Here is a 13,873-nt window from a genome sequence, read left to right as displayed (position 1 = left end):
CACGATGCCTAGCATGCACGAACACTCGCGAAATAACGGGAGCAAAAGAGAGTACTAGGAGCCATGCATGCCTACACCTGCCATAAGGTCGCAACGCTTGGCTACATCGCTGCTCACGGTGTGTGAGAGAAGTCAGAAAGACTCAGGTCGAGCCAGGCGATGGTCACGATGACCCAACCCCACGCTGGTAGCGTTGAACCCTGGCTACATCAGTTCATGATCGATCGGCGTAAGCAGATGATTCATGCTCGAGGGGATACCACACCTTAACGCATGCTACCGACGACGTGTGATTTTGATAATCTCTGAACACATGGCAAGATCAAGCGTTCCAAATACCAGGTCGCGTATTATTTGCCCACAAGGATATATTCGCGAGATGAGCAGCGGGGCCGGTGGTTACGATACAGCTTAGCGCACATATGCCGAGGGGCATTTCAGACGTCGATAATTTCAGTTCGTATCAACGTAAATGAGTGATGCACGATTTCAACATGTGCATCGTAACATGATGAGCGCACACGGTTACGAAGTATCAATCAGCCACAGAAAACGGCATCAGCTGAGGAGTTAGGCTTACCCAGTACCGAGGTAGAGAACCCCTGAAAGCAGGGGTATGGCGGAAGGCATGGATACACAAGAGCGGTCAGACCTCCCAGGGCCGTGAACGGCCTTGCGAATGGTTCACAACGGCTGCCAGAGCCGAGCCCACGACGGCGTTCGTCGCCGAGCTGGCGGACACACACAGCGCCCACGGCCACCCATGACTGCGGAGCGCTTGACGTCGCACCCTCGAACACAGCGCCCCGGAGGTCACGTGCCCGACGACACATTAGCAAACCTTGCGCGTTCTGGCATAACTTTTTTTTTTTTCTAACCATTCGTGCATACTCAAGCGCGGTTCTTTCGTAAATACCTATCTATAACCAATGGCGGTTCGCCAAAATTACGTACCTTCCGCAGTTCCCAGTCAACCGCAGATTGGCGGCCGCACATGCTTGCGGAAAAAATAGCAACAATACAAAGGTGAAGGTCCACAAATCTTTTATTCGTGGTGTAGCTCTGTAGTGCGCCCGTAACCACCGTTCTGACAAGACACGGCGGGACAGGAAACAAAATTAATAAAATGAGGTCTCCGCACTGTGCAGGATAGACCGTCGGTTCTTCCCAGCATCTTTACATAAAACTTCCATCTCCTAGTGTTAAAAAAAAAAACTCAAGGCAGACCAACGGGTCGACGAGAACCAGCCAACAAGCGCGATGTTAGGTTGCCAGCGATTATAATTTGTCGAAGTACTGATCCAGATCTGGCAGCGTGTCCTTGAGGCCCTTGCGCTTGCGGGTCTCCATCACAACGTTGTAGGGGCGGGACTTTCCGTCCAGGGGGTCACCAGGCAGGATCTGCCAGTGGTCGAACACGCACTGTGGGAAGGCTTGGCCTCCGGTGTTGGAACGCAGGTCAGCCGTGAACCCTGCAGCAAGAGGTTAAATTTAAAGATCTCCCTTGCAAATCACCAGTCTTTGAAGAAAGGTTATTGGGTCTGGTCATAAAGCACCGCACTACTACCTTGGACTGATGTACTGCACTTTTTCTGCACGTCAACATGAATTCTTTAAACGCTACACATACCTGCACAACTGCAACTCCAATAAAACCGAAAGCTTCAGTACCACTTCATTACAAATGCAAATCACCCATGTTACATTACTAGCAACGCTAATCTTCCAGACCAAACACCGTTTTACAGCTCTGCCAAATAGACATGCTTGATATATGGGAGGAAGCTGTTTTGCCAATTCACTTGAAACACTTCACCAAGCTCATCCATTGTTCTCCATTTTTACCCAGATCTCTTCATTCTACCTTAGATAGCAACAGCTCAAACTGCAACATTGCACTGAAACCAAAAAGAACATACCGAATGACTCGTTGACGGGCAGGTAGGCCTTGACCACAAACATGGGTGTGCCAGCAACCTGGGATTCTTCAAAAACGTGACCTCGACGCCTGTTCAGCACTCCATAGATGCCACCCACAGCATTTTCAGGGCACTGAATCTCCACCAGGTACACTGGCTCCATAAGCCTTGGCGACGCAGTCAACATGCAGGCATACAGGCACCGTCTGGCTGTTGGGATGATCTGACCACCACCTCTGTGGATAGCATCAGCATGCAGGGTGACATCGTGGATGTTGAACCGTACACCGCGCATGTTTTCTTCACACAGCACGGACTCCTTGGTGGCCCACTGGAAACCAGCAACAACAGAGTCCTTGATTTCATTCAGATACTGCACACCCTTGGTGACGTCCACAAGCAGGTTGGGGCCTGTGCCTTCAGGTCCAAATGCCCAGATCTTACGGGCCTCCGTGGCATCCCATTCATACTTGTCAGATAGGTAACGGGCACGGATCTTGAAATCGTCACGTGGGTTTATTTGACCCTACAAAAAATTAAAAGCAAGAAAGGTCAAACGAAATGGCAAAGTAGTCATTCGCATACTTTGCTCAGCCAGTCAATGCAAGAGTTACATGAAGCACTGTGTTCGTGAGGCTATCTGCAACTTGTTTGTGGACAAGAGGCAAAACTGTTGGATTGTTGGAAGCACGAAAACAATATTGCAGAGACAATTTTATCGAAACACACAGACGCCTTTTTTCCAAACTACTGAAAAAGGTGCCACATAGCGTTCTGTAGGGTCCTTTGAGGATGGGACCTGTTCATTTTGTTCCCAAGGGGGTTAAACAACAAACAGGCACCGAAGGCAGAACCCTGATCAATATACCTCTGTAAGCATTCAATCTTCTCAAGTAGCAGAGAAGATTGCCAAGACAGAGGACTGACCAAAAAAATAGGAGATAAGCATAGCACCTTTTTTGTGTTCTATGCTTCCCTGTCACTAATGATATTGCAAGCCTCAAAGTATCAAATCAAGCAGCAGGCATATCCTGCCTGTAAGCACAATGTTGCTGACTATTTACACATTTCTGCATTTCAGATTAACATGGTACATGCCTTGTCAATGTCCTCGGGAAGGCCATCGGGCAGTGGGCAAGCCTTCATAAAGAGACGGTTGTGCTTGTTGGGAGACTTGGAGAGACACATGATGCTAGACTCATCCTGGACAGACTCCCTGTATGAGACAACAGGGTCAGTCTTTTTGAGTGGGACGCCTGCATGATCTTCCTCCAAATCCTTGAGGCAGATTTCCAGGTGCAGCTCACCAGCACCAGCCACGATGTGCTCTCCAGACTCCTCAATGATACACTGCACCATAGGGTCTGACTTAGCCAGACGCTTCAGCCCTTCCACAAGCTTGGGCAAGTCGGAGGCATTCTGGGGCTCTACTGCCACACGCACAACAGGGCTCACAGAGAACTTCATGACACGCATGTTGTGGGCATCTTTGAAGGTACTGATGGTGCCTGTCTTGACCAGGAACTGATCGACGCCGACCAGACCACAGATGTTGCCACAGGGCACATCTTCAATAGGCTCTACGTAGCGACCCATCATCAGAACAGTCCTGAACGAGAAAGAGAGGATATACAATAGGAATGTTGAAAAATTGGAACCAAAATGCTGTCTGGAGGATTCATAGCATTTAGATGAAAAAAAAAAAAGGCAGATATGTGTGAAACCAACCAGCCCCTAAAGCTATAGTTTGGTTGACCATGTAAATTTCAAAAACTATTTTTCAATGACAAGATTAATTGAGTAGTGTGCAGTAATCAGATCTCAAAACTGTCACACTACTAACAAGGAAAAACTCAGAAGTGTAATTGAGAACACTAATTGGAGACAAGTAAGCAGTTTAGGCATCAATGACAAGGCAACTTTATCAATACTGTACTGTTGTAATTGTTTACCAAATCCAATTTGTCCGAGTATATCAACGGTCATGGTGAAATTCTTGCTAAGGTACATCGCAGAAGCGACCATGACCATCATTCTCTACTGCATCTTATTACGTACCATATTTATTAAAATATAAGGCAAGGTTTCATTCTTAGAATCTTTAGCGTCAAAGTCACCCCCACCTTATAAGAGAGGCTGATATGATTCGGCTGTTTTGAATATGGCAACAATGCCCTATTTCTGAGAAACCAAATTTTAAATGGCAGCACAATTGTTGCACCTACTAAAGCTCTGCTAGTCAGGAAGTACCACATTTTTGAATGTATAACCCATGCTGAGAACTTGAAACATAGCACAGTAGAGGCCAGACGCAAATTTCACCCCAAGATTTCATTAGACACTGCCGCGGCATCACACCTGAAGATGAAATCTGCACATAACCCACACCAATTATTCTGGGGGAGTCCGATTTGATATTTCGGGCAATCTCCGCTAAGTAAATAATCCACTGGCTACTTTATTTTGCCTTAGTGTGCATACATTCTTTTTTGCAGGTCACCAACTACATCCTAGTTTTATAATTCAGAACACCTTATAACCGAACAAATATGGCAATACCGAGACGACAGCCGTAAGTATTGCTATCAGTTAATTTGCTGCAACTGTACTGCACAAGATGAAAACAGTAATCTTCACTAGGCCACTTGCAGTAATGCCTTGCAATTCCTACAAACAAGATAAAAATCTGTTTCTATAATACATAAGCACAACAACAGCAGTGCTTCAGCAGGTATACACCAACCAAGGCATATGAATGTACTGTAGTTACTCGAGTAATAATCGTACCCCTGAATTTTGCCGTCAAAATTCAATTTTTTTCTTTCCCATGTAATGATTGCACCCTGAACTTGTTGCAGCAGTACGTCGTGTGCCAAGTCTAGCTAATGATGATTACGCTTACCATCTGTCGAATGCTATGCGAACGATTCTTGAAGACATAGCAAGCAGTCTGCTAGCGCACAAGATACTTAAGCAGATGCCCCATCTCATTCATCACTTTCCGCACTTCCAAAAAAAAAAAAAAAAGCTACAACCAAACTTGCCTCGGCTTTATTATTTGTAAGTTTCATAATGGTTTTAGTGAACAACATAAAGGGCGCCTTTCGATTCTTTTCGTTTGCACTCCTGGGAACGCAACAAATCGCGAGCGGCGAAGTGGCCACGTTTACACCAATGTGTCAGAAGTGTACCCCATTCATACGCCGACACTTGTAACGCAGCCGAGATAATCACCCATGGAAACGTGCCGTATTAGGATAGCAGTGAAGACAAATGCCGCAGTTTTCGCAGCATGTGTTTCTATGTCACTAGCAGCTAAGCACGCCCATCTCTGTTTCTGTCCCCTCAAAGTGGACATGGCTAAGTTATTGTCGCAAACTTGCCGATATTAACAATATTATTTACTACTGATACGGAACTGTTTCAACTTGCCGATATTAACAATATTATTTACTACTGATACGGAACTGTTTCAGTGTGCATAATGCACTCACGAGAAGAAAAATAATCGCATTCGGCACGTTAGGCTTGCTCCACGGGCTGCCACTTTTGTTTTGGTGTCCCGCACCGACAGCTTGTTGACCCATTGTCATCCCGCAGCAAATGCGGGGTGAAAAAAGAAATTCTTTTCCTGGGAAATTTAACCCGTGTTATGATCACACTCCTGAAGTTGCATAAATTTTTTGACAAAAAAGTGCGATGATAATGCGAGTGAATACGGTACATATACAGCTAATGAGCATGCCAGCCTTCATAAATTGAGAAATGCACTTGAAACTATTCTCTTGAAACCTCTGTCCATTCTGCCTGTCCCAGCAAGTAAAGTAGCAAGTATACGCAACTAATGCTATAAGCATTCACTAAAAAATGCCTCTAGCACACTCAAGATGGCACTGAAGCCAGTAACTGCTGCTTGTAGGGCCTGTCGAGGATGGGACCTGCTCAGTCCATTCCCGAGGGGGCTAATGGGGAGCAGGCACCGAAGGCATAAGACCCAACATACTTTATATCCCTCTGTAAGCATTAGGAACTTCTTTGATGATAAGTAGATCCGCCAAGACAGAGGTGGAGAAAACAAAATTTGTTTTTCATATCGAACATTGAAATCTCGTTCCGCTAGTGTGCCTCCATACTGCAGATTACTGCATTGTGCTGAACAGTATGAACATGCCACGGACAGCAGCATGCAAGCCCTCACTGCTAAGCCACCAGATTTGCCTCGACAAACTCCATGCAGTTAGCATGCAATAGCTAACAACACTTCAAACATAAATGAGGTCCATCAATAGAACACTACATTTCCTTTTGGAGGAGCTATTCTGGAGATGACAAAGAAAGCAGCAAGAATGTAATGAACAACCTAACCTAACACCTTATCACAATTTACCAGCAGTAAAGCCACTTGCCACAGCTGCATTTGTGTAGCCACTAATATCGGACTGTACACTCAGATGCTACGTGGAGGCCTACTTCTTGGACAGACATTTTCCCACTTCTGCCAGGGTGTGAATGCTCACCTCTGAATAGCCTTCTCAGCCAAGTCCTCTTTCTTGCCAGGAGTGTAGTTTGGGCCCATGATGCGGACTTTCTGTCCCGATGACACAACACCAGAGAAGACTCGCCCAAATGCGTAAAAGCGGCCCTTGTCCGATGTCGGTACCATCTTTGAGACGTACATCATCAGTGGGCCTTCTGGGTCGCATGCCTTTACAGCAACAGCAGCCTCATCATCAAGGGGACCCTCATAGAGGATTTCCATTCGGTAGCGTTGTGCCGTCACAGGAGATGGAAGGTGGATTGTGATCATTTCGAAGAGTGCATCTCCAGCAGGAAGCCACGTCCTCATAACCACCTTCAGCAAGTTCTTGCCTGCATAGATGCAAAACAAATACATGAACAATTCTCCAATATAAACAGAGTAGATAAATGCATGAATTGTCATCCAGGCAACGACACAGCTGAATCGAACACCACAGCTCCGATCACACACAGTGATAGCACATGGGCCAAATAAACATTTCTATCTACCCTCACTAAATTCCTGACATGTTTAATGCAACTGATGCTCTAAAATAGAAAATGTACAGATGCAGCGTGTTCCAATTTCTGCTCCAAATTCCATCATCCGTATCGGGTACAACACAGCTTTTGCGTCCAATGCTACTTCAAAACTGTCAATGAACTCACCATCCTTGTCCTTGTCATCACCCTTAAGAACAATGTTCAGCTTCTCCAAAAGACGGGCTGTTTCTTCCTTCTTGTAGTTCATGATGGCATCAAAGATCTTGTAGATTGGGTCCAAGATGAACATGGTGAAAGCTCGCTTGTAGTCCTCATCAGGTTTCTTGGCCCACTTCTTGGTCTTCGGGTTGTAGAAGTTCTCGCCCCACAACCGACCCATCAGCTTGTCCACATCAATCTTGAACTTCTCTGCGTAGATTTCAGCAAACTGCTTCAGCGTGAAGGCCCAGCCATGCAGACCAGAGCCAAAGCCGACGTTGCCCTTGGACGGTTCCACCTGCAGAACACAAGTAACACGATGGCATTACTGCTACAAGGATATGAAACGTACAATTACCTGCCTTAGCTAGCTGTACCATGCGTCTACAGAAAGTTTCACGTATGTACAAGCTTTAGGTGCTTCAGAGAAGTATTATTTAAACTGTATTACCACAGAACACTCATGTCATATGCAGAAGCTAAATATGCAAACGAAAAACGAGTGTCCTATGTGGTAAATGTCACAGATGCACAGCACCGGTCATGATGTTGGGTGAACAAGGAATACATTCACAGATGACATAAAAGTGTACTGAATATGGACTACAGGCCAAGATTTTTATCCCTGCTACAACGTAATGTTTTTATTAGAAACTCTAGGGTCTGCTTAGATTCGAGGACACGCTAGTTTTTAATTGAAGTAGATAAATGTGGTGCATAGCTAGCATGATCTAGAAAAGTCAGTATCGCAGCTGCTGCTAGCCGCGCCAGTAGCCAACTGAAGTACAAGAGCAACATCATTTTGACCCGTGCCAAATCGGTGTGCGGCGTGGCTTTTGTATTGTATTGCTTTTGTTTGTATTGTAATGGCACCAAACAGGCGATGCCACTATTAGCAAATTCCGTAGACTGTCACGCCACCCCGCGGCCATCCGCGAATTTTTTTCAAATAGTATTGGAGTAACCACAGGCAGCGCGGCGGTAGCTCATTTGCTTGCTTTCTGACGTAGTAGTTCTGCGGAAACCCGCAAGGTGGAGAGAAGTAATTAATAAAGGGAAAATCAGACATCCACCCATTCGTAGCAATTGCTAAAAAGGAAACCCATACGGGTTCTTTGGAAGAGAAGCCTCAGAGTCGAAGAAAAATCCGTCCTGGTCCGGGACTCGAACCCAGGACCACCGCCTTTCCGGGGCAGCCGCTCTACCATCTGAGCTAACCAGGCGGCTAGCAGACGGCAGGGTGAAGTCGAATTTGTCGACAACAAGCGAGGCAAAAGTAAGTGTTTGACGTAGTAGTTCTGCGGAAACCCGCAAGGTGGAGAGAATTAATAAAGGGAAACTCCGGCCAACTACGGTTTAACAAGGTTTCACTGTACAACTGTATCAGCAAAAAATAAAACAACCGGCATGGATTTCTTGACACCTGCACGCGCTAGCATAGCGACATACAAAGAAGTCTGAAAAGTTGCAGTTGTAATAACCTTATTGATATCCTTCTTTTAATTACAGAAATATCTCCTCATAACTCAATTCGTGAAAGAAGCTCAAGAACATCACAGAGCAGTAAAATTACTCTGTTGCGAAACGGCATGCTTTGCGGACCGTTGCGATTAGCACGAAGATAAAAAGACAAGCTAAAGTTCCTTGATATAACCTTCCCGGTCATAAATTGCAGCTCGTGCGGCTTCCACCTGGCATGCGACATCTGAAGGCCTTCATGGGCTCTTCCCTTTCAATGAGACACCGCATCCGCATTTCTTATAGGTATCTATGTGGCACACGATGTCATTTAGCAACAGCAATTGTGAAAAAGGTACAGCAGTTTTCAAGCGCTAAGCCAAATATGAGCCGACGTGAAGGACGCACATGCGCTCAGGAGCTCCTATACTCTGTAGGCGCCATATTGAGTCACCTTGCACGCCACCTATAGGCAACGGAACTTGCGAATAGCGCCACTTTGCACTTTGAATAGCACCACGGAAAGTTACGTTAGCCGGGGAGGCATCAAGTTCAAGGAAGGTAGGACTTTGGCATCGATGAGAAAAATGTCTGTCGTTGGAGGGGGCAACGGGAAATGCTTTGTGCTTGCACCACAACGAGGATGGCAGCTCTCGCGTATCCAACATTCACCTTGCATTACAAGCACTGCTACAATTGAGTAAGATCTGCAGTACAAAGGCAGTGTTCACGATTTGAGGGACCTTTGTTGAAACACTCAAAAGCAAGAGCTTACTTCCAGGCCAGTGCCCACTGCGAGTAGAGCACAGACTAAGTTGCCATACAAACAAGCAAGCTGCTGAAAGCGTAGTGTGCCGACAAGTTGACCACTACTAGAAGTCAGCATATTCACGAGTGCAGACTCATTTTCGCTCCTAATCGATTTCACAGACGTGGGCTATAGCACGAGTGACGGACGGTGCCACTTGACCAGAGCATTAACGTGAGCAACTGTCACCGAGCGGGAGTGGACCAGACTACGAATAGGAATGGTGCTGGTAAGTGTGAATGGGGGAGACCATGAACACGAATGAGTGGGTACAAGTAGGAAGTCGAGCGAGTGCTGACAAGTGGGCGAGTACACAGCCTGCGAAAATACAGACAAGCACATGAGTATCAGCCGATTCTGCTGACCTATGACCACCTCAAAATTAAAAAAAAAAACTGCATCTTCCTGCAAAATGGCAATTGCCACACACCTTTATGTCACCCATCGGGCCAGTCTCATCACCATAGGTGGCAATGATTACGTTGGTGTTCTCGACCGTTCGCTGGAAAGTCTGGTACAAGTCCTCGGGCTGCAACTGAAGTGTCAGCAGTGCAAGGTCCATTTTGTTCATGAACAGCACAGGCTTGATACGCTCCGCAATGGCCTGTCGAAGCACTGTCTCCGTCTGGACACAAACACCTGCAAAAATGCAGAAAAAGAGGTTAGCCAATGAGGCTTGTCTTTGCAAGACCTCTTTACAGAAATGTACGAACTCTGTACATTCACAGCCCTGCAAAGCAATCATTCATGTACAACTCAACACCCAGTACAGTAAAACCTTGTTAATTCGAACTGTTTATTCGAAATCCCGCGTAATTCTAAGGCTTTCAGCAGTCCCAACAGTTCGCATACAAATTTTGCAGGACAACTCGAGCAGCCAGTGTGCCCATATCCGGATAATACGCCAGTTTGAACCATGGCCTCCGTGATCCAAAAAAAAAAAAAATGTGTGCCAGTCTCTTAGGCCAGTATAGTTGCCGGAGTGGCAGCCAGGCAGAACGTTAAATCAACTTTCTGTTTCCGATGCTTTGTTGTGCGTCAGCGATATGTCAAGCCCGCCGAAGCACCAGCTTTAGCAAAAGTATATGTAACAAGGTTGCTGCAACCAAGTGTTTTTCTTTGCCTATAAATGTAACTTCAAATTGAAGATGGCAGAGTGCACTTTCCAGTACACTTGTCAATTTCAGTTTGTGCATCAGAATAACGAATTCAGTTTTCTCAGCAAACCAGTAGTCCATACACTTTTGCTCACGGGTGTATAATACCAGTGCTACTAAATCCATGCACGGGCTATATAACACCAAGTGTGAATTTGCAACCATAAGAGACTTGAACAATACGCACCACTAACGCAGTCCACGACAACGAGGGCACCATCGGTGACACGAAGGGCTGCAGTCACTTCTGAGGAGAAGTCAACGTGGCCTGGGGAATCAATGAGGTTGATGAGGAAACCTTTCTCATTCTTCTCACGTTGGTTATCTTCCTTAATAAAAATCAGATCCTTGTCAGCCAACTCGAAGTACATGGACACCGCCCTGGCAAAAGAAAAGCACCACTGCAAATAAGTACACAGAACTCGAGGAAGAGGAAAATAAATAGCCCTACCTCTTGTTGCCATGCTAGGAGCGTGCATGAGCTCTGAAAATGCACAAGGTTTTGACTGGTGTTACAGAAGTCCCTTGACTGCCAATGCAAGCCAGTCTCCTCTGCAAGGCCACAAGGGCAGCGAGAATTTCATGTACAGCCAATATTACATGAGAACACCCCCTCCTCTTGCCCATTGGCTTCAGCCCTGGTTCCAGCTTTGATTCCCCGCTGCCCCATGGGTGCCATGCAAATCCCTAGTTGCATGCTTTATTATAATCTCAGGTACTCATGTGGCCTCCGCTTTCAGTATTATAAAATCCATAGTATGGCAATTGACTTCTGCAACACTAGTCAGAATCTTTCCTTGGAAATGAGCTACCACTCACGTAGATTTGATAGTGATGCAGCGCTCCTGTTCGTCTTTGCGGGTATCTGTGAATCGCATCTCGCCAGCTTTGGCAGCAGCGATAATGCCAGCCTTGGACACAAGGGAGTCTGTTAGTGTTGACTTGCCATGGTCAACGTGGGCTATCACGGACATATTCCGGATATTCTTTTTTTTGTTCATGAGCCCACGGATCTCGTCCACCGTGAAGTTCACCTGCAAGCCACAACTATTTTAAGCCAAGTGGTTGCAAAGAAACATAGTAAATGAACAATCAATGGAAATGCATTGTCTGTTCAGGTTATGAAACCAACAAGACCCCACTGAGCCAAAAATGCCATGGCAAAGGATACCCACTGTGAAGCTCACTTCTGGTTTAGTCGACCTGTCTTAAATGTCTAACATGCTTCTGAACTTTATTATATAGCAGGCTTTCCTTTCAGACCCCACTAAAACAATAAGTTGCTGTGTTGTTTACGAACAAGTGCTGAAGTGATGTGTCTAAAAGAAAAGGCCAGTTCCTACCCATCTTATCTCATACCCATCAATTTTGCCTCTAGGCAAAACGTAACTCGCTTAAACTGTCGAGCTTGCATAAGAAAAAACAAGTACACTGCTAAAATAAAGCTGCTACCGACGCCACCTTTTATTTCAGCTTTGCTAACGCATTCGCAACATTACGTCCCGTCTCTTGAGTCTCGCTTTCAGCTTGCCACGTACGAGATTAAGCTTATCTGTTTGAGCCTACCACAATTTCCAGTGACATGGTGAATTCCCATAGTGGAATTCAAACTCAAAACTTTCGGCAATCATAATGGTAGATATCGCTATGAGCAAAGCCTGATGACGTAGAATTAGGAAGAAAGCTTGAAAAGTGACACAATATGCTACACGGCGTCGATGGATGTAGACTTGGGTCTGAGCTAGGTCAGCAACGACACACCCCGAGTCAGACGCATGAGCGCAAACAAGCCCGTTCCAGCAGGCCACATGGCTCCCGTACGTCAGCACCATCCAGAAAACATAGCTACCCACTGCGCACAAGCGCTTTCTCCTCCCGCTGCGATCATGGACGACATCGCCATGTCAAGATCACCAGCTCGCCACGTGTCTGTGCACTTAAACCAAATTCGACCTACTTTCCAGCCACACATCCCCGGTAACACCAACACATGCAGACTTCAGAAGACAGAAAATCTGTGTTTTCTGTGCGCTACAGACGACTGTAAGACTTGCAAACAGCTACAGCATCAATTAGCAACGAGTTTTCATTGATTATAAATCTTCCGCGTCTTGAGTGCGACTACTGCGTAAGGGGTCGAGTTATGTCAGCCATCTGCACATTCACCCGTACAGGCAGACAGCAGACAGTCTATGGAGTAAAAGAAAAAGTAAAAGGAAGTGACAACGCGTCGGCGCCGTTGTCATAGCCCAAGGCAACGGAACGTCGAATGACATCTGCACCATCAGCATCAGCTGAACGTCAACTCTTCCCTGCTTCCGGCAGCTAAAGGTCAATAAGGCCTGTACGTAGCTGCAACAACGCGCTCAATAATATCTGCTCCCACCAAGCGATCGTCATTCACGATATCCAGGAAAGAATGGGGCTTTATTCTGTTTCCTGAAAGACATAATGCCGGCCAGACTAAGCATCGGGTACAGTGCACAGCCAGCATATGACAAAAATTCTGTCTACTAAGAAAAACTCGCTGCTAGATATGTTCACAAATATGTTGTAAATGAGGATTGACAAAGATTGGAGAAGGATGTCACATACCATCTTGAGTTTTTAAGTTTTTTCTTCCGATGGATAGAACTTCGGTCGTACCACTATGGCGGATACGGGGGAAAAGGACTGAGCAAGGGGCAGGCTGGTGGCGAGGTTAACAACTTTGTGGCCAGATTTTATTGTTGGGGCGCTGCTTTTGTCCCAGCGGTTTTTTGACAAACGTCCACTATATAGACTCAAAATCTCAATATTTTTCGGTATAAGTTTGCGATAATTTCTTTATTTTTTTAGTTAGAGCTATATGTGTTATTACGCACTTTTAGTTTACTGAACGTAGCTCGCAGGTAACCGTAGTACAGTGACCGCCGTAGCGTTGACCCGCCTACCCAATCAGACCCAATGCGGTTGAGATCACGAGATGGCCGCGTCCGTTTGGGCATTAATGCATTAATGCCATAATGCTTTTTTAAGGTGTTTCGGTGCATCGGCCCCTCGAAGTCTACGTAATTATTTGTAGGCTTTCTCTATTGGCCGCATATTAATCGTGTTTTCTGGCTCTTCAATCGTCTGCTGTGGGGCGATAAAAGTGTCATGTCAACTTTAACGAGCTTAGTTGGCGCTGCCGGCAGGTGTTTCAACGTGATGTGAGTTGAGCTCCTTGTGTTGCTAGTCAACGCGCTTTGCCCGACTGTTACTGCGCTCTGTTTTCGTTTACGAAGATTTAATATAATCTGTTTGTCTGTTTGAATTCACCTGCTTTAGTT

At 45.9% G+C, this 13,873-nt stretch overlaps 2 protein-coding genes across 4 annotated transcripts in view; both read right to left on the bottom strand.

Moving 5' to 3' along the window:
* The window catches only part of LOC135919397 (protein lin-10-like), a 29,306-nt gene extending 28,486 nt beyond the window's left edge, over window positions 1-820 (bottom strand). For 2 of the 3 annotated variants that reach the window (XM_065453197.2, XM_065453199.2), the window contains exon 1: window positions 581-820. The gene's annotated coding sequence lies outside the window, so the exon portion shown is untranslated. Of the gene's footprint in view, window positions 1-75; window positions 416-580 lie in introns of those variants that run through there. The other variant, XM_065453198.2, reaches the window with a different exon arrangement.
* A 207-nt stretch (window positions 821-1,027) lies between these two features.
* eEF2 (eukaryotic translation elongation factor 2) lies at window positions 1,028-13,313 on the bottom strand. Its single transcript, XM_065453196.2, has 9 exons — window positions 13,158-13,313; window positions 11,382-11,596; window positions 10,750-10,943; window positions 9,836-10,044; window positions 7,107-7,437; window positions 6,437-6,788; window positions 3,018-3,528; window positions 1,920-2,445; window positions 1,028-1,472 (listed from the first exon to the last, which is right to left on the bottom strand). Exons 1-9 carry the CDS (start codon window positions 13,158-13,160, stop codon window positions 1,279-1,281), a joined length of 2,535 nt encoding a protein of 844 aa, XP_065309268.1. The 5' UTR covers window positions 13,161-13,313; the 3' UTR covers window positions 1,028-1,278.
* Between the last annotated feature and the right edge of the window lie 560 nt (window positions 13,314-13,873).

This window comes from Dermacentor albipictus, chromosome 1 (assembly GCF_038994185.2).
Source record: "Dermacentor albipictus isolate Rhodes 1998 colony chromosome 1, USDA_Dalb.pri_finalv2, whole genome shotgun sequence".
In the NCBI taxonomy this organism is placed as follows: Eukaryota; Metazoa; Arthropoda; class Arachnida; order Ixodida; family Ixodidae; genus Dermacentor; species Dermacentor albipictus.
Note: the sequence above shows the minus strand (reverse complement) of the source record. Positions and strands in the feature narration are given on the sequence as shown.

Coding starts and splice junctions, on each gene's coding strand:
- eEF2 (XM_065453196.2), bottom strand. Junction 7,438..9,835: donor GCCCGATGGGTGACATAAAG/GTGTGTGGCAAT, acceptor TGTGTTCTGCAG/GTGGAACCGTCCAAGGGCAA. Junction 6,789..7,106: donor TGATGACAAGGACAAGGATG/GTGAGTTCATTG, acceptor GCATCTATGCAG/GCAAGAACTTGCTGAAGGTG.